This window comes from Hyperolius riggenbachi, chromosome 6, assembly GCF_040937935.1.
Source record: "Hyperolius riggenbachi isolate aHypRig1 chromosome 6, aHypRig1.pri, whole genome shotgun sequence".
NCBI classification, from domain to species: Eukaryota; Metazoa; Chordata; class Amphibia; order Anura; family Hyperoliidae; genus Hyperolius; species Hyperolius riggenbachi.
Window position 1 is genome coordinate 212,906,678 of NC_090651.1, and position 27,920 is coordinate 212,934,597.

General features: G+C 43.7%; 1 protein-coding gene and 1 long non-coding RNA gene across 3 annotated transcripts in view; one reads left to right on the forward strand and one right to left on the reverse strand.

Annotated features, from left to right (window-relative positions):
• Nucleotides 1-321: 321 nt before the first annotated feature.
• The window catches only part of LOC137521305 (uncharacterized), a 114,606-nt gene continuing 87,007 nt past the window's right edge, over nt 322-27,920 (forward strand). The window contains exon 1 of the long non-coding RNA XR_011022089.1: nt 322-459. This is a non-coding gene — a long non-coding RNA (uncharacterized lncRNA). The remainder of the gene's footprint in view (nt 460-27,920) is intronic.
• The window catches only part of ADAMTS8 (ADAM metallopeptidase with thrombospondin type 1 motif 8), a 117,947-nt gene continuing 96,313 nt past the window's right edge, over nt 6,287-27,920 (reverse strand). The window contains exons 9-10 of one of the 2 annotated variants that reach the window (XR_011022088.1): nt 25,654-26,503; nt 6,287-6,332 (exon numbers count right to left, since the gene is read on the reverse strand). Coding sequence is in view for 1 of the 2 variants with exons in the window: in XM_068240391.1 (XP_068096492.1) it covers nt 25,768-26,503 (736 nt within the window). In the remaining variant the exon portion in view is untranslated. Of the gene's footprint in view, nt 6,333-25,443; nt 26,504-27,920 lie in introns of those variants that run through there. The other variant, XM_068240391.1, reaches the window with a different exon arrangement.

Consider the following 27,920-nt stretch of genomic DNA (forward strand, 5'->3'; position numbering starts at 1 on the left):
GTGTGTGTGTGTGTGTGTGTGTGTGTGTGTATGTGTGTGTGTGTATGTGTGTGTGTGTTTTTAACTTACCTTGGCTGCCGGTTCCCGTTCTGATGTGTTTCAAACTTTCCTCCAGCTTCCTACTCTTTCACCTTCCAACTGGAACTTCCACTGTGAAGGCAGAATTGTAAGGAGCTGGAGAGCAGCATGGAGTGCATCAGAAGGGAAGCAGTGGCAAAGATGAGTAACATGTGTATGCTGCCCAACCCCCCCCCCTTTATTTTCAAAAGCACTTAATGAATGGCAGTTACTTCATCCAACTGCCAAAAAAGAGTGCAGCCAGCAGGGAGGCTGGGCAGCATCTTTATATAAATCCTTTTTAGAGAGTGTCTTTCTAAACAATAAAAGCCATGCTGAGAATCCCCCGTGAGGTGGACTAGTCCAAAACCTGTCAGTTCTGTCAGAGTTCTACATCCTACTGTAAGTGACAGCAGCATAGGAGAAAAGTAATGTATGGCTCATTTTACTCTGGAAGAAACGTACCTCTTCGTACTTGTATGTGTGTATATATATTTTAAATTTTAAGATTTTTCACGATAGTGGTCCTAGTAAGTTGGCACAACCTCTTAAGGTAAGTACACACATACTATTACTGTCACCCACAGCGATAAGGACTCAATCCCTAGGGCAACAGTTCTGGCTACAAACTTATTTAGACATGTCCGTATACCTGAGTGGTGTACTGTTGCTATGCGAGAAGGACAACACTTGGCTGTTGTTGTCACTTAAAGATTTGCCATGTCAGATTTTTAAGTGATCTAAACTTGTACACACGCTAGATTCTTGGCTGAGACAGGCCCGAATGGCTGCCTCGGCCGAGTTCAGTGTAGTGTGTATATATATGTGTGTGTATAACCTCCTAACCTCTTGTCACACACACTGTACGTTAATTTGACCTAAGTGAGCATGGCAAACCATTGCTATCTAACAACAAATTTTATCAAATCCAGGCAAGATTTGCAGGGTCACAAATTATGTCCTGCCCCAGAGGACCTCAGCAAATGAGGCCCTTTAGCTGTAATTTTTGGAATGGATCCCCTTTAAATATAAAGTCACAATTCCTTACTGTGAACATTTCTTCTTACTGGCCAAATTTAATTACAACAAGCCATCTTTAACGTTCTATCGTCTTCTTCTGGTCTTCAGAATTATAAACCCTACCAGAACATTCATTACACTTATGTTAGTATTCCAATAATGTTATCATTGATCTATATGAGATCTGGACAACATCAAACATGGCGTGTAGTGCAATGTATTCATCAGCCAGTCCATATATTTGTATTGTATTTGACCCTTACCAGATGTCAGTCCCTACGTCTGCATCTGACCCCTCACACAATCTCTTGACAAAGATAGATTAGTTTTATGTTTATGTGGCAGGTTCTACTCAAAACAGTCTTTATAATCTATATGACAGAAAGTATTATTTTTACTTGTGTCATAACTATTTTGTAGGGGCAGAGTTTACAAACCTTCATAAGGAAACATTTTTCTGGAGATTTGAATTATGATAATGATCTGTGGTTCATAGTAGTGCAGTGTTCTATGCATATGATGTGATAGATTACTACTGTGATCATGGACAGGGGATAGAAGTGGTTGCTAGCAGAGTGTTCAATTCATAGCATAACAAAATTGTACAGCGAAACCCCTAGTGAAATCCCTAGTAAATTTCATGGGACCTGGCCAAGTAGTTTACTATATCAGAACTGCCATTGTATATTCATATAGGCTCATGGTCGGGGCCCAGGGACTGACTTTACTATAGCCAGGGCTGTGCAGAGGATCCTGAAGTAGGGGGGGGGCCCAATTTTTCAAAAAGGGACCCTAGTTCAATCCTGTTAAATTGAGTGACCTCTCCTCCCTGCCTTTCTGTACTGTGAAGGATTCTGTCCCAGAGTGTAACACAGTAGTAATAAGTAGGAAGTCTCAGCTTAGAAGAAAGCAAATGCACAGGGTCCACAAAAAACCCTCAGAGTGCAGCTCACCAAGGTAATGAACTAAATTGTCCAGAAAAAAGAGCAAAAACAGATGGTGCACATCCAGCTAAAATGTCACTTTTATTTCTTCCATTAAAAAAAGGTAAACAACCACAAGGCAAAAAGCTTACATTGATGAAGGAGGTACAGGCAGTCAGAGGTCTACAGCCATTTCGCGCCTAGTAAAGTGTGGCGCATCGTCAGGACAACAATCCTGATAATAAGGAGTAGGTCTGGTGGAAGGGCCAAACATGCTGCCAGTAAATAAAGGTGGGTAGGGGTGCTTGAGCACCCAGAGCCCCACTCTATGCAGATTCCTGGCCAGAGGTTTACTATATCAGAGATTACTCTAACAAGATTCTACTGTATTATGGCCATGTTGATGGTGTAGCAATCTATATACAGCATGTATCAGAATCCGATTATAATCATATCCATTGGTTCTGTAAATGTTGCTGATGCAATCTTCCATGAATAGAATCTAATGAAATTGCATAGAGGTGAGTTTGTTACATTGCCCTGCAAATTTCCACTGACCTGAAACTGAGCCAAGCCCAATAGTGGCTGGCACTTAATTGCCACTACTAGGTTCAAATGGTTCAGTTTCAATTATATAGAAATTGCAAGTTAAAGTGGACCCAAATTAAAAATACAAGATTTCAGAAATAAAATCTATTTCCAGCTTTTAATAATAAATTACAGCCTTTTTTCAGCTGCATGATGACAAATATAAAATATTTTACATTTATTGGAGGAACCCCTCCCTTCCTTTCATAATGCTGGGACAGAAGCCGGCAGACTGGTGGAGGAGATAAAAAACAAAAACAAAACATAGGCTACTACTGCTGATGTCACAGTGGAAGTGATCTCAGCTTGTGTGAGATTTCACATAGATGACACCCCTGTGAGGGAAGGGGTAGCTTATGACAGACACACCCATGATCTAAAACCTCCTACTAAGTGTAACAAACGTTGGAGAGACAGCCGCGGTGAACAGCGCTACCACCGCAGCTGCCTCCAGCTCCCTGTCTAGAAATGTATCTGTGCCTTGGGCATCTAGCACATCGAGGACGGGTCTGTCAGTTGCACATAGGGTTGCTTTGTCGCGTGCGCGCACGCACAGACAGGACCTTTATGCGGGGAGGAGGCGCGTCAGCTGACCGGCCGGTCGGCTGGCGTCAGAGGAGACGCTCGCCGCTCCTCATTGGCTGATAGGAGGGGGCGTGCCAGAAGGGTTTCCTCTGCTTCAAAAGCCTAGCTGAATCACTCGCAACTTGTCTGCTGTTGCGAATACTTGGTGTTAGCGCTCAGACCCTTAGATACGGTAGTTCCGGTGTGCTTTGATCCGGGAGGAAACCGGGGATTTCACACAAGATAGGAATTGTTTGATAGCCTTAAACATTATACTACTGTGTTATTATTTGTGCATGACTCTGGCTCGTTCTGACTACTCTTCTGCTCAGTGATTCTGTACCTTTGCCCATCTGATCTTGCTGCTGACTCTGCCTGTTTATACCTTTCAGTCTCTGCATTCCGATTTTGTACTGCATCTGTCTGTCTGTTGCCAAACCCGATCTGTCTGACCTCTCTACTCTCACCAGAGGGCCCTTGACTCTGGTGAGGGACGCTGTACTGTTAGTACCCACCAGCTCCTCTGGTGAGGTATTGCTAAACCTATCAGTACTACTGTTGCACCAATCACATTGCTATTTGTTGTCACCACAGCTTCTGATATACCAGTATTATAGGTGATTCTGCAGATCACCATATAATCAGGTATATATCTGCATTATAGGTGATACTGCAGATCACCTATAATCAGAATTCTGTCATTTGCTGACACAAATTGTTACACTAAGCTCAGAAGTAGTGGCTGCCCCCAGTATAATCCTAGTTATGAAAAGAGAAGGGTGAAAAGCATGCACTGAAATGCTCATAGGCTTGAAGGAGTGTTTATTTATCTTTGTATGTGTCAACTAAATATTTTGAATTAAAAAAATGTTTGGTTTGGGGCCGCTTTAAGTCAGAGTTCAAGCTCATCACTAGAATAGCAATATGATCATGTTCCAGTGGTTTGGGTCATGTTGGAGGTCAAGTATTCTAAGTACAGAATTTAACTGAATTGCAGATAATTCACAGAACAGAATGTTAGAAAATGATCCACAGATGACAATACTGACACTTTTGTACAAAATTAGAAAGTTTTATTGATATCTATTACATAATTTTCTTAAAAATCTTACCTTTAGAAATAGCATTATATGTTACAAACATTTAGGATAAATACATTCTAGGCTTTTATCTGGCCTTGTCAAACATTGCTAGCAGAGGAAATGCAACCAGCAGAGGAAATGCTGCCATACAGCATTACTAGCAGCTTAGAACTCTTCTTTGCTAATTGTCTTAATCCATTCCTGATGGAACTCGTTTCCCTCCAACTGGTCCTCTAGTATATCTAGAACTAATTTGCTCCCAAAAATTGAAAGGCGTCGGTAAATATCTACAGAATTGCACTACTGCAGAAAATGGGTTTCAAAATGTTTTCATTGTCATAAAAACAAGGTTAAGACATCTATGGCACACTCCACTTCCAATTAAACACACATAATGTTATTGGCTTCCTTCGTTGTTGGCTATTTATTGGAATTTCATGCTGAAACCTTGTTGTTGGCTAAACCTTTTGCACTTCTAACAGTTTGAGCAACCAAGTTCTACATCTCTTTAAAGTAGATTCCACCCAAACCTTTTTTGTTTTGTTGTTAAAAATGCAGTGAAGAGCTGGACCGTCTGAATAGTTTTTATTATTCTGTGCCTAGTGGGGAGAATTCCCCAAATTTCTTGTTCTTGGTGCCCCAACACTTGGATAGAAAGTACATAGACTCTTATCTGTGGGAATGCAGAAATGCTAACCTTGAAACACTACTTCAAAAAAAGGAAAAACATTTTTATTGCTACCCTTAACTCAACTGCAGGGAACTGGACTTTCCTATTCCTGTGACTTTGATATTGTCTGTAAAAGAAAATTAAAGGGACACTTAAGCCAACTGCAGTTGGCTGAAGTGTCCCTTTAAGGCAATGTGTAAATGAAATCCATATAGCAGTAAAAACATGACAGAGATTGTAACTGGTTTTCACTGTACCCACAGCTAAGTAACATTTTTGGATGGAGTTTTACTGTAAGGCTTGGTGAAAATGTATTATCAAACGTAGGATTTAGCATGAATGAAAACAGCTATATATCCTTAATTAGGATATACTTACTAGCACCTTGTAGAACCGTTTGGTCTGTGTGTTGACTGTATGTGTGTAGCATTTTCAGAGTATTTTTAATTATGCAAAAGGCATTTAATAAACTTATTTGCTCAGCTCTTCTTTTGAGTAATAAAATAGAATGTAATATGAAATATATACTTTGTTTTGTTTTGTATTATCATTGGAAGAGACAGTAAAGTAATTGCTACCCATAATACCTTTCTCTTGGGTGAGAAGAACCGGCAGGTGCTAATTTACTTCATAGCACCAGACATACATGTGTATATTGACGTGTTACAGAAGATTTTTGAGGGAAATTACTTTACTGAGAAAAGGCACTACCAGGTAGCTTGCAGGGCTGTGTTTTAATGCAATGTATACAGGTATAAGTGAGCACCATTAAAACAATTGTAGCTTTGTTTCTGCAAAACCAAACATAAAGTAAAATATCTGTTATAACAGTGTCTTAAATATTTGTGTGATTAAAATGTTTTAAATTGAGAATCTAATCAATAAGGCAAAGTATTTGCCTTACCGATTTTAGCTCTGTATTAAAATACTGGTATGTGGCTGGTCTATTCATTTTGAAGGAATGTCTCCTTATTAGTGTAGTCACATTACCGAATGTGTGCTGAAGTGCTAATAAGAACTATTTAAAAGGGATAAGCAGTGTACAAAAACAAGAGTGAATGGAAAAGAAAACTAGAAGCAATGTTGAAAATGTGCTTTTAAAATGACATGTTTCAGTCAGCGTTCTGCACACGCTGCAGCTAGTCTATAAGTACTGTATAAACTTACACTGTGCATGTAACATAACATGGGGCTACAATCAGAATGCATTATTGATCAGGTACCCATTTTAAGTATACTAACACTTAAAAATTGTCTATGATTACATACATGCTTCACATTGTACTATAGGCATTTGTTAACCTCAAATAAAATCGAATCGCTTTAACAAGAAAAAACATGTCCTTTAAAAGTGCTTGTATAACAAGTTTTAATATTCCTCAATCTCTCTCTGTAGCAATTTTTTTGAACACATTCCACAACTTGCGTCTGAAATAGAAGCAGAAAGATTGAGGTTTAGAGGCAGCTGTAGAGACAAAAGAAAGGGTGGGTGTTGCCTGGAAAAATACAATTATAATTGTTAGCAGAATTGGGGGAATAGGAGCACCTACTACATTTTTCTGACATGCAGTATTTTCAAGCATAAATTGCCTATTTTTTTTGGTCATCTTTTATGGGAATTTCCGAAAAAAGGAAATGGGTATTACAAAATGTAACTGCGCATCTGACTGCTAGACAACTACAACATATTATCTCCCCCCCCCCCCCCCCCAAAAAAAAGCAATTTCTGCTTTGTCTAGGCTAATTGATATAATTAAGGCACAAAAAGACTTGCCTCAAACAACAGCCTAGAATGAAAATCTACATACCAATATAGACAGCTCAGCTTAGGAACGAGCTGCTATGCTAGTAAAAAAAAGACTACACACTGTTGTGCTCACTGGGAAAATGATTGTAAAGTTGTAAGGAAATGGTATATCTCGGTTATGTTGGAAAACTGTGGTTATCATGGTAATCTACTGCATATTTTCCGGTTATGCCAGGCAGTTACACTTTTTTGGGCAGAGGAACAAATGGTTCTCTTACATATATGTTATTATGACTTTCCAAGTAAAGATATATATGTTATTTCTCATATTTTAATAGCAGGTAGGAGTTGGACTCTTTTTTCCTAAGTCTGGGGAAAAACAAAAGTGCCTTCCAAATTAGACTTAAAAGAAATCTTAGGTGGGGAAAAAAAGTTGAGATTTACATCCTCGGGGCATCTTCCATCCCCCGTAGTCCTTCAGGTCCCACGCTGTCCTCCCGCTCCTCTGCGTTATGCCGCTGTCACCTCAAGCACTGTCCTGGCCACATGGCCAGCAGCGTTCTGTGCATGCTTAGTACCTTTAACTGGCAATGGCACATGTGCAGAATGCTCCCAGTAATAGGAACTTGATCGAGGAGGCCAAGGCAGCACATGCACAGACTGAGCCATTCGCAGACTTTAGTTGGGGACATAACGACCCAATAGTGTGGACCAGGAGGACAGGGAGAGACCTCATAGACTGCGGGGAGCTGGAAGAAGCTCCAGGTAAACAAATCTCCACTGGAAAAACTCCCACAATTATCATTAGTTAGAGCCAGCAATAGTTTTACTTGAAATGGTACCTTTCATGTTAATGTCTAAACAAATTCTGAAAACTTGAATTGATTATCACTTTCCCTACAGTGTACCAGTTTAGCATAAACTTTTACTTGTTCCTCCTTCTTCGCCTTATATTTGAGCGATATACGGTCATTCAAATCTGCTTACATAACCTAGCCGTAATACCATAGCGACTAATATGCAGCTTGATCTCTACTCTGATGGACCCCTTCCGCAATTAATAACAGAACTAGCTAAGAATATCTGGCAGTAGATGGTTTATACCCTGTTAGATTAATATACTGGTTGGCTAGTATACCTAGCCTTTATCCGCAATTTCTGTGACTGCAGCTCAGAGGAGGTTCTGATCCTCTGAGAAGGTCTAATCAGAGTGGGGCCCTCACCTTCTCATGGGGAAATATGAAAATACAATAAATATCTCTGCAATAGGCTGACATCCTCTCAGGTGTATCTTGTATTGTATAACACACCTTACAGGTAACAAATACCAGCCATAGGTTTTTGATGTTGTAATTGTTTCTTTTATCCCACTTACCTTGCCGGCGTATAAGACGACCCGGCGTATAAGACGACCCCCCAACTTTTACAGTTAAAATAAAGAGTTTGGCATATACTCGCCGTTTAAGACTACCCCTCTTCACAACATGCCTCCTCCATCCTCCTCCATCCTCCTGGCTATCCTCCTGGCCCACCCATGTATACACCTTTGCATAATACTGGGTGCCGCAGTCATCCAGGGGAGGGAAATCAGGCTGTGATTTTTAAGAACTCAGGTGCGGGGTGTCAGTATTTGTGCCAGGCAGAGCTTACCGGTTGAAGCAGCCTTGGCGGAAAGGTCCGCTCGTGTCCTGGGTCCTTCTATGTCCTCCACTGTCCCCCTGCATCATCTACTGTATGTCCACGTCTTGTGTGTTTGAAAACTCAAAGCTGCAATACCATAGCGTCTTGCGAGCAGCCGCTCGCGTGGGTAACAGGGCAGCTTCCTTGTTCCGGGTCACCTGACTGGTGACATGCGCTCCACAATTAATTGTCTTCCTCTTCCTATGCACATCACCAGTCAGATGACCCGGAACAAGGAAGCTGCCCTGTTACCCACGCGAGCGGCTGCTCGCAAGACGCTATGGTATTGCAGCTTTGATATTTCAAACACACGGGACGTGGACATGAATGATGTAGGGGGACAGGGGAGGACATAGAAGGACCCAGGACACGAGCGGACCTTTCCGCCAAGGCTGCTGCAACTGGTAAGCTCTGCCTGGCACAATACTGACACCCCGCACCTGACACCCGGCGTATAAGACGACCCCCCACTTTGCAGAGGATTTTCAGGGCTCAAAAAGTCGTCTTATACGCTAGCAAATACGGTAATTAGGTTATTGATTTAGGATTCTCCTTTATTGTACATGACTTACAGGTTATTTTTCATTTGACTTCTTTGAGTTACGTACTAGCCCTCTCTATACCATTCAATTCCAGGCATGATGGATCGCATTCGATTAAATCGAATTCGATTAGATCGATTAAATCCGACATGTCTGATCGGGATTTGATCGATCGTGTGATCGATTTGCATTGAAACTAGCCAAACTCGATCACACGATCGATCGAATCCCGATCAAATCCCGATCGGACATGTCGGATTTAATCGATCTAATCAAATTCGATCCAATCAAATTCGATCAGTCGTGCCTGGAATCAAATGGTGTAGAGGGTGGCCATTGTTCATTTCACTTTTTCTCTTAAGTTTTCTCCTTGGAGATATTTTTCATCTTCTGTTTAAAATAACTTTTCAGCATTCTGCAAATGAAAAAGTACAAAAAGGTAAGTGAAAAGTACTTTCTAAATGATTCTGATTTTCTTGCTTGCTGGTGGTTTAAACATTTTTTTTTATAAAAACATGGTTTTTGTAAGATGTTAAGCATTCCATACAGGAGTTGTATCAATGTAATTGACGAACAACCACATTAAAATGTTTTGAAAAGAAAAGGCATTTTATTAACAAGGTGGGAAAATATCACCTAGGATAAAAACGTTGGAGAAAAAGTGAATTGAATAAGGGCCAGTGACTATAATACCTCCTACTTATAAATCAGGAAGTCAGTAAGCCCATATACCGGTAAGTAGAGATGAGCGTAATGGCGTAATTACGATTTCGCGAAATTTCGCGTAATTAGTGTAATTACGTTTATGGCCGTAAGTACATAATCGTAATGAAGAAGGATTTCGTGAAATTTCGCGTAAGCGTAATTTTCACGTAATTTTCGCATCGCAAGGGGTATTACGAAATTAATGCGTATGGCCATGCTCCCGAAGCGGAAAAGTTGACGCATGGATCAATGTTAGGTAGCCGCCGACTTTAAGGGTTAATAGCAAAGCCCCCTTAAATGCTAAGAGCCTCAAATTTGGAGAATATATTAAGGAGATCAGGAGGAATAAGAGGAAATTTTTTTTTTTCAAAAAGACCTTATAGTTTTTGAGAAAATCGATGTTAAAGTTTCAAAGGAAAAATGTAAACATTTAAAAACCCGCCGACTTTAACGGTTAATAGCAAAGCCTGCTTAAAGTTTAGGAACACCAAATTCCCAGGGTATATTAAGGGGATCAGTGGGAATAAGAGGAAAAATTTTTTTTTTCAAAAAGACCTTATAGTTTTTGAGAAAATCGATTTTTAAGTTTCAAGGGCGAAAATGTCTTTTAAATGCAGAAAATGTCAGGTTTTTTTGCACAGGTAACAATAGTGTATTATTTTCATAGATTCCCCCAAGTGGGAAGAGTTTTACTTACTTCGTTCTGAGTGTGGGAAATATAAAAAAAAAATGACGTGGGGTCCCCCCTCCCAGACCTCTTTAACCCCTTGTCCCCCATGCAGGCTGGGATAGCCAGAATGCGGAGCACCGGCCGCGTGGGGCTCCGCACCCTGACTATACCAGCCCGCATGGTCCATGGATTGGGGGGTCTCGGAAGGGGAGGGGCAGCCAAGCTTTCCCCTCCCCCTCCGAGCCCTTGTCCAATCCAAGGACAAAGGGCTCTTCTCCACCTCCGATGGGCGGTGGAGGTGGAGGCCGCGATTTCCTGGAGGGGGGGGGTTCATGGTGGAATCTGGGAGTCCCCTTTAAAAAGGGGTCCCCCAGATGCCCACCCCCCTCCCAGGAGAAATGAGTATAGAGGTACTTGTACCCCTTACCCATTTCCTTTAAGAGTTAAAAGTAAATAAACACACAAACACTTAGAAAAAGTATTTTAATTGAACAAAAAACATAACCACGAAAAAAGTCCTTTAATATTCTTAATTAACCATTAATACTTACCTGTCCCTTTAAATAAATGATCCCTCGAAATAGCCTCGGAAATGTTCTATCAGTTACAATGTAACAAAGTTATTACAATGTAACAACTTTGTTACATTGTAACTACGCCGCACCCTACGTCACTCGCCGCCGCCGCATACGCGTCTGCGCTGCACGGACCCGACAGAGCTCTGAGCTATATAGCTCAGAGCTCTCTAAAGCATCTTTGTATTTGGGCTTCAAGGAGCCCCATTGGTCCTTAGCAGACCAATGGGGTTCCTTCTGATTTGAAGGAACCCCATTGGTCTGCTAAGGACCAATGAGGCTCCTTGGAGCCAAAATACAAAGATGCTTTAGAGAGCTCTGAGCTATATAGCTCAGAGCTCTGTCGGTCCGTGCAGCGCAGACGCGTATGCGGCGGCGGCGAGTGACGTCGGGTGCGGCGTAGTTACAATGTAACAAAGTTGTTACATTGTAATAACTTTGTTACATTGTAACTGATAGAACATTTCCGAGGCTATTTCGAGGGATCATTTATTTAAAGGGACAGGTAAGTATTAATGGTTAATTAAGAATATTAAAGGACTTTTTTCGTGGTTATGTTTTTTGTTCAATTAAAATACTTTTTCTAAGTGTTTATGTGTTTATTTACTTTTAACTCTTAAAGGAAATGGGTAAGGGGTACAAGTACCTCTATACTCATTTCTCCTGGGAGGGGGGGGTGGGCATCTGGGGGACCCCTTTTTAAAGGGGACTCCCAGATTCCACCATGAACCCCCCCCCCCCCCCCCCCCCCAGGAAATCACGGCCTCCACCTCCACCGCCCATCGGAGGTGGAGAAGAGCCCTTTGTCCTTGGATTGGACAAGGGCTCGGAGGGGGAGGGGAAAGCTTGGCTGCCCGTCCCCTTCCGAGACCCCCCAATCCATGGACCATGCGGGCTGGTATAGTCAGGGTGCGGAGCCCTACGCGGCCGGTGCTCCGCATTCTGGCTATCCCAGCCTGCATGGGGGATAAGGGGTTAAAGAGGTCTGGGAGGGGGGACCCCACGTCGTTTTTTTTTATATTTCCCACACTCAGAATGAAGTAAGTAAAACTCTTCCCACTTGGGGGAATCTATGAAAATAATACACTATTGTTACCTGTGCAAAAAAACCTGACATTTTCTGCATTTAAAAGACATTTTCGCCCTTGAAACTTAAAAATCGATTTTCTCAAAAACTATAAGGTCTTTTTGAAAAAAAAAATGTTTCCTCTTATTCCCACTGATCCCCTTAATATACCCTGGGAATTTGGTGTTCCTAAACTTTAAGCAGGCTTTGCTATTAGCCGTTAAAGTCGGCGGGTTTTTAAATGTTTACATTTTTCCTTTGAAACTTTAACATCGATTTTCTCAAAAACTATAAGGTCTTTTTGAAAAAAATTTTTTTTCTCTTATTCCTCCTGATCTCCTTAATATATTCTCCAAATTTGAGGCTCTTAGCATTTAAGGGGGCTTTGCTATTAACCCTTAAATTCGGCGGCTTTTTTATATTATACGGAGCGTTACGGTTTAACGCGAAATTACGGTAGCGTTTAATGCGAAATTACGGCATGAACGAAACGCGAAATTACGCGTTGAAAATTACGCTTACGGTATTTTCAATTACGATTTTAATGGCAATTACGCTACTGTAATTTCGCATCGTAATCGCAAATTTCGCATGCGTAATTTTAGTAATGCGAAATTACGAAAATTTCAGCTCAACTCTACCGGTAAGTTACAATTTGCTAAACAACAGTATAATGGATGTGACACTACTGTAATGCTTCTACTTATAAATCTACCAAAGAGGTTTTGTCTGACATCACAGTATGTTATTATAGACTGTTGCGAAGAAAGTTTCCTGTGTATTTGTTTGTAAACCACATTTTGTTACTTATTGCATCCACAAGTCTCTTTCTGCTATGACTGCATATTCTATATTCAAACTTATCAGTAAAAACATAATTGAAAAAGATGCAATAACTAGTGTAACTTGGTGCTACCCGTTTTTAATGCATTAAGGAAATCCTATATAAGTGAGCCTCAAACGATTTTAAACAGCTTTCTATTCTTAGCAGCTGGCTAAACCCATGGAAAATGCTATAGGTGTTTGATAGTTCACCCATATGTAAGGTTAGGTCATAGGGTCGCCCCCTCCTGCTCTTCTTCCTTCTGTGTAGAGATATCTCTTCTCTGACCACGCTTCTATACACGTGTATTCTCAGGTCTGGCAGCCCATTTGGAAATCTGTACATTTTCCAGCAAGAAATCAAAGGAACCACCTTAGCTTCTCCCCTACACTTGTATTAACCATTCCACCAGATGCCAGCTTTGATGTTACCATGAACCTGGTTTCTGTATTTGTTCTGGGATTGTTCTCTCTGCAATAATGAGCATGTTTTAATTCTGTATCGTAATAATGACAACACCTTGCTGCAAGCCAATTCACAAATGACTGAAACCAAATGTTTCTTGAATTCTATATGAGCAATAATTTTAGTTTGATTTATTTGTATTTATTGTGTGTGTGGTTTTTCCCCCCTTTTTTTTGACAAAATTACTTTGTCATGGAATTCAGCACAGCAAGGGTCACACTGTAGCTGTAATACATACTTGGAAGCGACCAGATCAAGATTCTTGCACAACAAATCTATTTTAGTGTTCTCAGTAAATTCACAACAGCAGCCTTAGATGTGAGGTACAGGAGGGGAGCTGTACAGAGCAGAGTCATCTGCCACAAATCAAGATGTCTGCCTGCTCCCCTCCTGTAGATGGGAAACACAGTGTCACATAAGGAAACAACATGAGGCTTTCTTCTGTGTACTCTTCATGGCCTCACCCCCTTCCTGTCCATAGAATACAGAATCAGACTCTGTGCCCTTGGTTAGTGAATGTAATTCACAGTGAAGAGAAATTGCCACTTTCTAAATACTGTAAGCCAAAATCAGAGAACTTACTTCATTCCTAGTATTGAAAATCTTAAATTTAAACCAGAAAGACACGGCAGGAATTTGCTCTTTCATCTTTCAAGTGTTAATTTGTGACCTAAAATAGACAATGATTTCGTGTTGAGACAAACTTTCTGTTGTGTTTGAAATGGATGTGTCAAAGTTCCAGGAGAAAAGCAGCAGAGATATGTGTATGTGCACTAGATAAACAGTTTGGTCTTTGTCACTGCAAGTCACTGCTTTAAATTGTTTAAGGGCTGGTTGCCTGGTTCCCACTACAATATGCAAAAAAATAAAAATGAAAGATCTCTGTGCATTTACATTTTCAGTGCAAATGTAACATCTGACTTAGTTGTTCTGCAGAGTACATAATTCACGGGGAGTTATACAGAACCATGCAGGAGATGCCCGAGTACAAGACAAATGGCTGAAAATGTACAACCGGGCCAACTGCACATTGTCCACATTAAATAACTGCAGAATATATAAAACTGTCAGCTATAATCATCAAGAATAATTGTTTCAGCAGTAACAAAAAGTCTGCACATATTTTAAGGCTCTCTGCACATTGATGCTTAAGTGATACTTGTCCAACGTTTCCTCTTTCAGATGATTATATAAGTTAAATAGTCTTTATAATAATCTAAAGATGAATTTCCCAGTTCTACTCGTTTTGTGAGAAAAAGATTAGGAAACTTGGGGTATATGTAATTAATTGCGTTAAGCAGAATTACGTGCATAAAGTCTTACTGCACAATGAGTACAGCAGAATGCAATATATTACATGCAACGCATTACTTTAGACTCACTGGGCGTAACACTTTACGCACGAATTCTGCTTAACGCCATTTATTGCATACACCACCTTGTTTAAATCATCCCTTTGTCAAGCTTTTCAAAGACTGATAGAGATTTTTAGAGAGATTAACTCCAGATTTTCTATTTTAGTTATTGATAGAATGAGGAAGTTTCCAGAACATCTGTTGGTTTCCTTTTAGTTATCATCTGTGTCTGTATTAGAGAGAATTCTTAACAGGGACCCGTGTGTTCACAAAAACCTCACAGATGTTCTCCTTCTTTCCCAAAAGGAACTTTTTTTTTATTGCTGTCTGAGTTTATTGGAGAGGTCTTTCTGCCCTCACTGTTCTCCACTCTGTCACTGGGTCAAGAAATGAGGAGAACTTTCCTAGCACAGAATCAGACAGCAACAGAAATCTGAATTACTTAAAGCAGTGGTTCTCAAGCTTTTCCAGGTGAGGGCACCCTTGGTGACTTTGAAATTTTTTCAAGGCACCCCTTGACAAAACCAAATACCGAAATGCTGTTATGACACAACACCAGTTAGTATTTGTTCTAGTATAAGTTACAGTGGCTTGAAAAGTATACATATAAAAATTGCACATAATTCGATTTGGTAAAATTATTGTATTTATTGTATTTATAGGTGCGGACATATTACTATTACACAGCACTGGACAATAAATAGAAAACATACAATGTTAACAAGGGGTGTCAGACAAAGAGGTAGACATGTTGACAAACCACTTTAGTTTACCTAATGAGAAGTATGAGCCTGTTGGGCGCTGCACAACTTTTCAAACCTTGGAATCAGATTTGATACAGCCAGCCTCATTTCCTTTTCCACTTCAAGTTTTGAACGATACTTGCTCTTAATCACAGCAACTGCTGAAAAACCAGCCTCGCATAGATATGAGGTTGCAAATGGAATTAAAATGCGCTTGGCTTTCGCACTCAGTAGGGTATATTCATTAGCAATTGTTATCCAAAAATCAGTTAGGTCCATGTGAGAAAATTTGGCTTTTAAATTTATGTCACAGGACAATTCAATGAAACTTTCTTGTTCGGCAGAAGTAAAATCTGATGGAATCTCATTCCGAAATGGGTCTTGGACCCATGCATATTTATTACAATCTTCTGGGAAGTATTTTTCAAACCAGTAACTGAGCTGTGTGAGGTGGTATTCAAAAACACATTTCAGTTCATGGTCCAAGGATAGGTCATTGGATGTAATGAAATCATGCATCAATAGGAAACAGTCCTTCCAATCATTTTCTTCTAATTTCCTCCTCCAAAGTATTAATTTTTTTTTAAATGCTGATATCTTCTCAGAAAGTTTCAGAATGTGTGTGTTCTTTCCCTGTAGGGAGAGATTTAAAACATTCAATTTTTGGAAGACATCACACAAGTATGCTAATTTTGCCAAGAAACCTGTATCTAAGAAGTGTCTGCCACACTCATGATCTTCTTCTTCAAGATAGGAGTAGAGTTCTTGACGCAATTCAAAAACACGAGACAGTACATTGCCACGAGAGAGCCATCGTGAGCTACAGTAGTACAATAAGGATGTATGCTCAGATCCCATATCCTCACACATTTTTTTAAAAAAACGTGCTTTCTGTGGTCGAGTTTTAATGTAATTTACAACTTTTAAGACATTTTCCATTACTAGGTTAAGTGGAGGACTGAGTTGCTTTGAGGCAAGTGCTTCTCTGTGGATAACACAGTGGGTCCAGAGTGCATCAGGAGCTTTATTTCTTACAAGTGCCTGTAAGCCTCCATAACAGCCAGACATAGAACGACCTCCATCCGTGCAAACTCCAACACACTTTGTCCAGTCCAGGTTGTTGTCACTCATAAAAGTGTCCAGAATATTGAACAAGTCTTGTCCCTTTATACCTGCCGTAATACTTTTACAAAACAGGAGGTCTTCCATGATTTTGTCTTCATCAATAAATCTTGCATAGCAGATCAAATGAGCATCTTTGTGGCTGTCAGTTGCCTCATCAAGCTGTAATCCAAATTCCTTTCCCTTCATTTTTTCAGTAATTTGATCATTGAGATCTTCGGCCATGCATTCAATTCTCCGACTAACAGTACTGTTGGATAAAGGTATTTTGGAAAGCAGTTTTCCTGTAGATTCTCCAGCCATAAGTGTGACCATCTCCATAGCAGCTGGTAAAATCAGATCCTCTGCAATGGTGTGGGGCTTTTTACACTTTGCCACTAAATATGCTACCTTGTATGAGGCTAGCAAGGCATTTTTTGGTATTGAGGCTTGTTTCAAAAATGTTTTCTTTTGTTCTTGTATGTCACTTAATCTTCTTGCAAAAAAATCAGGAGATTTATTAGCCACATTAGGATGATTTGTTTCCAAGTGACGTTTTAGTTTACTAGGAATCATGCACTCTGGAGCCAAAACTTTGAGACATATTACACACTGCGGACGCTCTTCTTGATGGATCTCCACTGAAGTAAAACCAAAGTTTAGATAGGAGTCGTCATATTTCCGACATTTACGTCTCTTCACACCTTTGCCACCACTAGTCTGTGGTTCACAATCTTTGTCTCCATTCCCGTGTTTCCTATTGAAGTTCAAAAACCTTTCCATTTTTAAGCACAGTTTTTGATTTTGTATAATTGTGTTTCTTGTCTTGACGTTGCAATGCGTGAGAAATCTGCAAAAGGATAAGCAAAAATATTCTTGTGGGTCTGGGTATGAACAATAGTAGCCATATTACACATCAAATGTTGCCAAATTGTATACATTGAACTTGAAGACATATTATAAGCCACATGTAGCATCAATAATATGTTGAGGAAATTACCTCCTTTAATGAGGAAACACTCCCTCTCCCAGTAGCCCATGACCACCTTGTGCAAGCCAGATGGAGGCCCTCTGGCTTGTGCATGCCGGATGGAGACTCACTGGCTGGTGCAGGCCTGATGGAGGCTCTCTGGTTTGTGCAGGCCAGATAGAGGCCCTCTGGCTTGTGCAGGCCTGATGGAGGCCCTCTGGCTTGTGCAGGACTGATGGAGGCCCTCTGGCTTGTGCAGGACTGATGGAGGCCCTCTGGCTTGTGCAGGCCTGATGGAGGCTCTCTGGCAGGTGCAGGCCGGATGGAGGCTCTCTGGCAGGTGCAGGCCGGATGGAGGCTCTCTGGCAGGTGCAGGCCGGATGGAGGCTCTCTGGCAGGTGCAGGCCGGATGGAGGCTCTCTGGCAGGTGCAGGCCGGATGGAGGCTCTCTGGCAGGTGCAGGCCGGATGGAGGCTCTCTGGCAGGTGCAGGCCGGATGGAGGCTCTCTGGCAGGTGCAGGCCGGATGGAGGCCCTCTGGCTTGTGCAGGCCGGATGGAGACTCACTGGCTGGTGCAGGCCTGATGGAGGCCCTCTGGCTTGTGCAGGCCTGATGGAGGCCCTCTGGCTTGTGCAGGCCTGATGGAGGCCCTCTGGCTTGTGCAGGCCTGATGGAGGCCCTCTGGCTTGTGCAGGCCTGATGGAGGCCCTCTGGCTTGTGCAGGCCTGATGGAGGCCCTCTGGCTTGTGCAGGCCTGATGGAGGCCCTCTGGCAGGTGCAGGCCGGATGGAGGCTCTCTGGCAGGTGCAGGCCGGATGGAGGCTCTCTGGCAGGTGCAGGCCGGATGGAGGCTCTCTGGCAGGTGCAGGCCGGATGGAGGCTCTCTGGCAGGTGCAGGCCGGATGGAGGCTCTCTGGCAGGTGCAGGCCGGATGGAGGCCCTCTGGCTTGTGCAGGCCGGATGGAGACTCACTGGCTGGTGCAGGCCTGATGGAGGCCCTCTGGCTTGTGCAGGCCTGATGGAGGCCCTCTGGCTTGTGCAGGCCTGATGGAGGCCCTCTGGCTTGTGCAGGCCTGATGGAGGCCCTCTGGCTTGTGCAGGCCTGATGGAGGCCCTCTGGCTTGTGCAGGCCTGATGGAGGCCCTCTGGCTTGTGCAGGCCTGATGGAGGCCCTCTGGCTTGTGCAGGCCTGATGGAGGCCCTCTGGCAGGTGCAGGCCGGATGGAGGCTCTCTGGCAGGTGCAGGCCGGATGGCTGGTGACAGCGCTGGAGTGAGGTCATGTGTAGTGATTGTCAGCATATTTCCCCACAAAATGCATTCAGATGGTCAGCAGATTTCCCAAAAAAGAGAGGGCCTGACGGGCAGGTCGATAGATGTCCCCAGTTTAGGTAGCCAGGTCTATAGGTGTCCCCAGTTTAGGTAGGCAGGTCTATACGTGTTCCCAGTTTAGGTAGCCAGGTCTATAGGTGTCCCCAGTTTAGGTAGGCAGGTCTATACGTGTTCCCAGTTTAGGTAGGCAGGTCTATACGTGTCCCCAGTTTAGGTAGGCAGGTCTATAGATGTCCCCAGTTTAGGTAGGCAGGTCTACAAGTGTCGTCCCCAGTTAGGTAGGCAGGTCTATAAGTGCCCCCAGCCTGGAAGGGGGGCAGTGGGCACAGAGCGGTGGGAAGCCCCACCCCCTCACCTAGGGCCCTCCCTTCCGCGCTCCCCCCTCTATAATTGCACCCAGCAGCGGCAGCGAGCGGGAATCACTTACTGAGAATCATACCATCTCGCGTGCCGCTGCTGGTCTGGTCTTCTGCACTGCACTGTCCAATCACTCTCTCACAGGAAGTACAGTGAGAGTGTGATTGGATTGTGTCAGTGCAGAAGACCAGACCAGCAGCGGCACGCAGAGCTATCGATCTCTCGGTAAGCTGTTCCCCGCTGCTGCCGCTGGCTAGCTGCAATTCTGGTGGGGAGAGCGTGGAAGGAGCGGGCCCTAGGTGAGGAAGAGGGGGGAGGCTTCCCCCCCTCCCCGCCACTCTGTGTCCACTTCCCCCCTTCCTGTGCTGTGCCCCCTCCTTTTCAGCACTGGGGCCCCCAGGGGCAAGAGGCCTACCAGGCAAAAACCCGAGCTCCCGCCGGGCCTGTCTGAGCCTGCGTGTGAGGCCTCAGAGCAGCCCTACAGGTAACACACAGGTAACACAGTGTGTGCAAGTTTAAAGGGAAGATCCGCGCTGCCCCAAAAAAAAAAACTGCACTTACCTGGGGCTTCTTCCAGCTCCTGGCAGTCGATCGGTGCCCTCGGCTTCCGGGTCGGCTTCCTGTGCGCTCCAGGGCGCGGGTCACGTGGGGTACATGACGTCATCAGGTCTCTACTGCGCAAGCGCAGAACTCCTGCGCCTGCGCAGTAGAGACCCGATGACATCACGTACCCCACGTGACCCGCGCCCTGGAGCGCACAGGAAGCCGACCCGGAAGCCGACCTGGCGAGGTCAGCTTCTTCACCGCTGGACACCGGGAGTGAGAGGAGCTGCGGCGAGGGCACCGATCGACTGCCAGGAGCTGGAAGAAGCCCCAGGTAAGTGCAGTTTGGTTTTTTTGGGCAGCGCGGATCTTCCCTTTAAGCACCGCGTGTAATGCTATATGACGCCGCTTGATGAATCAAGCCCAATTTGTGTGGCCAAAGAGCAAGCAGACTCAACCCCAAATGCTCCCCCCCCCAAGTAAACACCATGTATGGAGCCAAACATCAAGCAACTCCCTACCCCCCCCCCCCCCCCCCCGATATCATCACATGCTGGCAGGGTCGGACTGGGACACTAAGGGCCCACCAAGGAAGGTTCAGCGCGCCGCAGCAAAAATAAATGGGTGTCACCACGCACTGGAACATCGGCGTGGTCATGCCAATGGTAGGGATTAGATTGTGAGCTCCTTTGAGGGACAGTTAGTGACAAGACAATATATATATATATATATATATATATATATATATACATACACTGTACAGCACTGGGTAATATGTCGGCGCTGTATAAATACTAAATAATAATAATAATAATAATGGGCAGACTTAAAAAAAAAAAAAAAACCACAAAATAAGTAGCGGTGTTATTCACAGAGATTAGGTCTGACCAGATACATTTTAGATAAAATAATCAAGTAGTTACATGCCTCATGATAATTCATCAAGTAGTTAAATGGCGGCAGATACCCCCACAAAATGCAATCTGGCTGGCGGCACATAACCCCCACAAAATGCAATCTGGCTGGCGGCACATAACCCCCACAAAATGCAATCTGGCTGGCGGCACATAACCCCCACAAAATGCAATCTGGCTGGCGGCACATAACCCCCACAAAATGCAATCTGGCTGGCGGCAGATACCCCCACAAAATGTAATCTGGCTGGCAGCACATAACCCCCACAAAATGCAACCTGGCTGGCAGCATACCACTCTACCCCCCCCCCCCCCCCACGTGGCCTCCCCCAACCCACTCCCCAGGTAAACATGCATCACCAAAACCTCCTTCACCAACCAGGCAATATCAGACAAATATTTGGGCATCTTAGACATGCTAGCCCAGCACACCCAACCCCCCGACCCTCTTCCCCAACCAGGAAGCAGTAGGAAACCTTACTTTTCTGTTCTCTGCGCGCCGCTCTTTGCTGGGGACAGACGATAGCCAGAAGTCCGGGAGTGAAGAGTCTCTGCTTTGATCAGCGCGGCTCTGATCTCTGGAGCATCCCCCACTGATGACGTGCCGTCCAATCAGAGATCTCTGAGAGCGAGGGGCGGCACAGCTCACACACACAAGACTCTCACACACATGGCTACGCTGGCCATTCATAAAAAATCAGCTCACAAAGGGACACAGGCGTAGCTGTGATTCCAGCACGCAAGGACACCCAGCCGCGGCACCCCTGCAAACTGCCCGCGGCGCACTAGGGCGCCGTGGCACCCACTTTGAGAACCTATGACTTAAAGGATACAGGAGGTCACATGTGACATATGACACTTTCTGTCCGGGTTGGGACCAAGTCAGAACCTGGTCAGACTATAGCGTAAACCTTGCTGATAAGGAATTAAAACCACAAAACACTTTTCTAGCAGAAATTGGCTTCTGAGAGCGGGTAATCGAAAGGGTTAATAGATTTTAACCCTGATATACTTCAATGAATACGTCATTGAGCAGAGACAACGAAGCAGTAAAAACTTAAAAGGTAGATTTAAATAAACAATAAAACTGTGGGATGTATAAAAAAAGTCATTTTTAGGAGCAGGAGGATAGATACAATTGTTTATCTCATCAGTTTATTTTCACCTTGTGTTTCCTTTAAGGTGCCTACAAAAGCTAGATAGAACTTGGCTAAGGCGTCCGTATCTGGTCGCCTCAGCCGAGAATTGAGCATGTGTACAGGTGTCCCCGGGCTCACTTAAAGGGAACCTTAACTGGTGGGGGAAAAAAATTCACTTACCTGGGGGCTTTCCCAAGCCTCCTGCAGCCGTCCTGTGCCCGCTCCGGTCCTTCGGTGCCCTCCGGTCTCACTCCGCGGCTAAGTTTCGTTTTCGGCCGACTGCCAGTCGTCCTCGGGCAAAGCGTCCTCTTCTTCCGCATTCCCCGTCGTAAAGAGCCGTAAAGCACGTCCGCATGACGCAAGACGCGTCATGCGGACGCGCTTTACGGCTCTTTACGACGCGTCTTGCATCATGCGGACGCGCTTTACAGCTCTTTACGACGGGGAATGCGGAAGAAGAGGACGCTTTGCCCGAGAAAAAGAAACTTAGCCGCGGAGGGAGACCGCAGGGCACCGAAGGACCGGCGCGGCCACAGGACGGCTGCAGGAGGCTTGGGAAAGCCCCCAGGTAAGTGAATTTTTTTTCCCCCACCAGTTAAGGTTCCCTTTAAAGAGAAACTCCAACCAAGAATTGAACTTTATCCTAATCAGTAGCTGATACCCTCTTTTACATAAGAAATCTATTCCTTTTCACAAACAGACCATCACGGGGCGCTGTATGACAGATATTGTGGAGAAACCCCTCCCACAAGAAACTCTGAGTACGTACTCCTGGCAGTTTCCTGTCTGTGAACCTTGCTGCATTGTGGGAAATAGCTGTTTACAGCTGTTTCCAACTGCCAAAACAGCAAGCAGCAGCTACATCACTTGCCAGCAGTAAAAAGTCACCATGTAATAAATGTCAGAATGGAAATCAGGGATTTAAAATATTTTACAATGGGCAAACACTGACTAAATCATTTACACATAATTATTGTAAAAATTAAGCACTTTTTTTTGTTCACATCATTTTCACTGGAGTTCCTCTTTAAGATCCTGTAGAGGCTTCTCACGCCATCCTCAAGTCTACCTTTGCAGAGCGTGCCCCCCCCCCCCCCCCCCCAAGAAATCTGACAAGAGCTTGTGAGATTTCAAGCTTGCAACTGTGCACCTCTTCAAGCATGAGCGTACTGTGCCTGCGCAAGTACAGACACGTCTGTTCATTAAGCTGGAACTGCTCATGCACGATCCAATCTGATTCCTTTGCGTGACCAACAATTGATCATGTGCACCCAAACTCTGCCTCACTCTATTCAAAAATAAAACAGGTACTGGCAGTTAAAAATATAACCGTGTGTTTAAAACACTTTCAGCCTAAAAGTGGCATAAATCAAATTTCAATAACAAAGCTCTTTGTTCAATGCAGAAAAACCAAGTGCATGTGCCTGAGTTTGTAAATTTGGAAGAACTCTGGGATCAGAAAAGGCTGCAGTTAGAAACAGGCACTGTCTTGCAGAGGGCAAAGTTTTTTTCTGTATCAGCCTTGGCAATCACTGGCAACCCTCCCAGGTAAACTACTGCAGAATAAAAGGCATGCACAAACACCAGCTAATAAAATTAACAGGTACAGAATTGTGTCTTGTCGAAAATATCTAGCAGACATCTGAATTATCAGCTCTCTCATCCTGCCAGAGGATAACAAAGGTTTAGATAAACATCAAAGGAAGATTTGACTTAATACAATTTTCTGTAAATTATGCAAGGACGACAAGTAGGAGAACTTTATGAAGACCAGGTATATTACCGCCTAAGTCCTCATTGCACTTGTGACAGAACTGCTGAGTTCTATCATTTGGAATTCAAACTGTTACTACATGTTATTGTAGATATTGCTTTGCAGAAGCAGCACCAGTAAGACAAACATTTTGTTGTGGACTTGGTTTGCGTTCTGAGTGGCTCTGATATACATCTTCAGCACATATCTACTGAGTTGTTTTCTCCTAGGTGATACTTTCAAGCTTGTAAATATAATGCCTTTTAAACCACCAGCAAGCAAGGAAATACTTAAAATAGTGATAGTAATTTTTCACCTACTTTTTGTTTCTTTTTTCAATAGCAAAGTGCTGAAAAGTTATTTTAAAAATAAGTTAAACAATTATTTCCCAGGAGAAACAGTTAATTGCATATGGGCCCTGGTTTCTTTACTTACAAACTTACAGCGCCTAGTGGTTTCCTCATCTTTGAATCAACCCCGAACTGGAATCTGGGAAAGCCAGGCACTATTGTCACTAGTTCTAGCTCTGCTCTCTCCTAGGACCTGCATAAATTTGATCACTAGAGGAAGCTGCAGATTATAGAACCACGTGACAAGATCATGTACACTCACCCAGAAACAATAAGCTTAGTGAATCATTTTTTAGTGGCTTACATAGAGCTTAGATAAACATAACCAAAGGTTTAGTCCTGCACTTAGTATTTATGCTGGGCAGGGTGTGTGGTGTAGGGTTAGTTTCATGGGTTAAAAATGTTTAATAAGATTACACCTGTTGCAGACCTACAGGAACTGGATAAATAATTAAAAAAATAATGCAAGGTTACTGCCTGTGAAAAATGAATGTCAAAGTGGTCTGCAGTGCAGAGAATACAGGTTCCTAAAGAAATATACACATTTCAGATTTTGTTATAAAAGTCGAGCTATGTTCCACCTCTTCCATCTCACGACTATCCTGTCGGTTTTTAAAAGTAAAACTGTATTGCTGGCTGTGAGAAATGGTATTGCTGAGTATTTTCCTAATACAAATAATATTGAGAATGCCGTTCCTATTAGATTAGTTGACTGCCTACAGGGGCAATACAAAAGGTTTATATGCCCCTTTAAAATAATAGTCTCTCAATAAGCAGGGTAAGGCCCGGTTCACATTAGCGGTGGCTATCCGGAATAGCCGTGCCGGAGCCGCACCGCATGCTGGCCGGACGAAACGGACGCACGGCATAGCAATGTAAGTCTATGCCAGGGTTCACATGTGTCCGTTTCGTCCGGACCGGAGCCGGACCGGATCCGGACTCCGGTGTCCGTTCCAACATGCGCTATTTTTTGGTCCGGCTCCTCCGGCAGCCGTATCCGGGGCGGAGCCGGACTGCACCATCCGGCCAATGGAAACCAATGAGAACCGGAGAGCGCACAACACACTGGCAAAAAATCCGGATGTTCTACCCCACTTCCTATGAGGATTGTTGCGGCGATATTGTATCGGGGACACATGGGCAACCATTTTGGAGTGGAGCAGCACGAGCTGGAGATGTTGGCAGCATGTTGGAGGTGGAGGTGAGTGCTAAACAGCGGAGGGCCTGATTCCACAGGTCCCCCTTCTGCTGACCTCCCAGACCCCAACATTTTTTTTGTTTTTATACAGGTTGTTATCTCTTTAAGAATCCGGATCCGGACCGCAACCGTGTTCATACCGCACGGAAACCGTATGCAACCGGACCGGATCCGGACAGGAACCGTACGGTTCAGGTCCGATCCGGCTCCGGTGCGGTCCGGACATCCGGTGCGGTTTTTGCAAAACCGCAAGTGTGAACCGGGCCTAAACTAGAAACTTCTGCATAGACAGCCTACAGTAACTGCATCTGGTCTAGTAAGATTCCACATATCCAATAATGCCCAACGCATTGGAAATAAACAAATACTTATACAAAAGTTTCTAGCAGGTGATGAAACTGCAAGTTACAAACACATCCCCCTTTGATGGCCTGAAGGAACAATACATTGAATAATTATTCAACATGGTTTCAACATGCTGAAACACAGAAGAAAGTACTAGCTTTTCAATGAAAAGGTGATGAAAGACGTAGAGTGTGGAGCTTATACCAAAGGCTACGTATTCTCTAGTGAGGTAGATTGCTATGTTAGAAACACAAAACGTGTCTCCATTCTCTAGTTAGTCTTTAAGCAGAGCAGTATCTGCTCTTGTCACGTAGTGCACAATTGCCCTGTTTGTTGCTGATAGATCCCAAACTACCATTTCACAGCTTTAGTACATACCGGTACATCAAAGGTATCCATTCCAATTGTCACCCTGATACACCTTCTATCTCCATCAGTGGCATTGGGCCTAATATTTATAGCTGCCTGTATTCTGTCCACCTACAATGGTCCTCAGCAACTGTCTAGTTTACAAGAAGTCATCAAAGCTGATGGACGTTTCTTGGAGTCACATTTGTTGTCTTCCATCTCTTTCCCTGTGTAGTCAACACAATAAACCCTCAGTGTCTTGATTCCTTCTCCACAACTTTGAGAACAATGTGACCAGCCCCCTACTCTCCACATGGGACATGGCAAATCTCCACAAGCCCGTATGTCCTCAGGTCGCAGCTCTTGTGGGCACTGATCTGAGGAACGTCCATCCACATCTCTGCATTCCACTGACCTCCTTTTCCACCCAGAGCCACAACTTTTGGAACAGAGAGACCAATCACCCAAAATCCACTGAGAAGTTAAACGAGGTCGTAGCAAGTGATGAGATATTTTTTCCTTGGCTTTTTGCTTTCCATATGGCAGATTCTTAGGCACAAAAAATGTATATTTAATTTTAGGTGGGACATTTTCTGTAGTTACTCGATATACTTGAATTGTGAGGGTCTCGGGTAGAGGGTGGAAACTTTGAATTCTCTCCAGGGTGGTGTTGGGTCCGCTGTATAACAACACCATTCCTCTTAGGTGAACATCTTGCTCAATAGAAGAAATAGCATAATCCCCATTCAAAAGGTAGCTTCCATCTGCTCTCTTGATTGCCAAGTAGATACCGTCATAAATGATGCCTCGATTACTGCGCTGTTTCACGTCAACATTTGTGGCTCCCGCTGGGATGGTAACAACATCTGAATATCCATACCTAAGTGTAGATAAAGTATCATAGTCATTGTTCTAATTATTGACTTTCAGCCAATGCTGTTAAAATACAGTACATTGCAGAATATTCCATGATAAATTTAGTAGTATTTTATCTTTGTAGGCGTAATGGATCCCGATGTGGTGTAACACATGTAGTTAGGCATCGGCTGCAACAGAACAGCGCGGGGAACAAGCTATGCATGCGGCAGCAGTACCTATAGGACAGCAGCTTTAAGGAGAGGCTAGAGCCAGCTGTGGCCACCGAAATGGGGGATAGCCCATATATGAACTTGTTATAAACTACAATAATTGTAGGTGTAATAGCTTTTTATGCATATTAAAATTTTATGGTATTTTACTCTGGAAGCTTTTTTATTTGAGGTATATGTGATAATGAAGAGGAATTGAACTGATCTGCTGCATCAAAGTGAAGATAAAAAGTAATACATATAAACAACCTCTGGAGTGGAGTGGTTTGATCGTTTAAGGTCGGGGTGACCTGGGAATATCACCAAGGTGTTATTGGACCCTGGTGGTCTAATTATCCGGTGAGTGGCATTTGATCAGGTGTGGTGGAGACTTTCCTGTCAAGAATCTGGAGTATTGCATTTGAAATGGAGTGGCACTTGAGCTGAATTGAATTGGACTATCTGAATATCTATATCAAAGTATCATGGTCATTGTTCTAATTATTGGCCTTCAGCCAATACTGTTAATTTACAGTACATTTCAGAGTATTCCATGATTATTTAATAGTATTTTATCTTTGAAGGCTTAATGGATAATACATGGAAATTATAAACTTTATGGAAATAATCTGTTCATTTGGGTGTGTTGCTTAAAGCCAAGCTCCAGGCACAAATATTGTCTTAACCTCCCAGGCGGTAAGCCTGAGCTGAGCTCGGGCTATGCCGCCGGGAGGCACCGCTCAGGCCCCGCTGGGCCGATTTGCATAATTTTTTTTTTGTTACACGCAGCTAGCACTTTGCTAGCTGCGTGTAACCTCTGATCGCCGCCGCTGCCCGCCGATCCGCCGCTATACCCGTCGCCGCAGCCGCCCCCCCCCCAGACCCCGTGCGCTGCCTGGCCAATCAGTGCCAGGCAGCGCCGTGGGGTGGATCGGATTCCCCTTTGACGTCACGACGTCGATGACGTCGGTGATGTCATCCCGCCCCGTCGCCATGGCGACGGGGGAAGCCCTCCAAGAGATCCCGTTCTTTGAACGGGATCTCTTGATCTCCGTTCGCCGGCGGCGATCGGAGGGGCTGGGGGGATGCCGCTCAGCAGCGGCTATCATGTAGCGAGACATTGTCTCGCTACATGAAAAAAAAAATAAATTAAAAAAAAGGTATTTGCTGCCCCCTGGCGGATTTTAACAAACCGCCAGGAAGGTTAAGGTAGCCATACACTGGTCGATT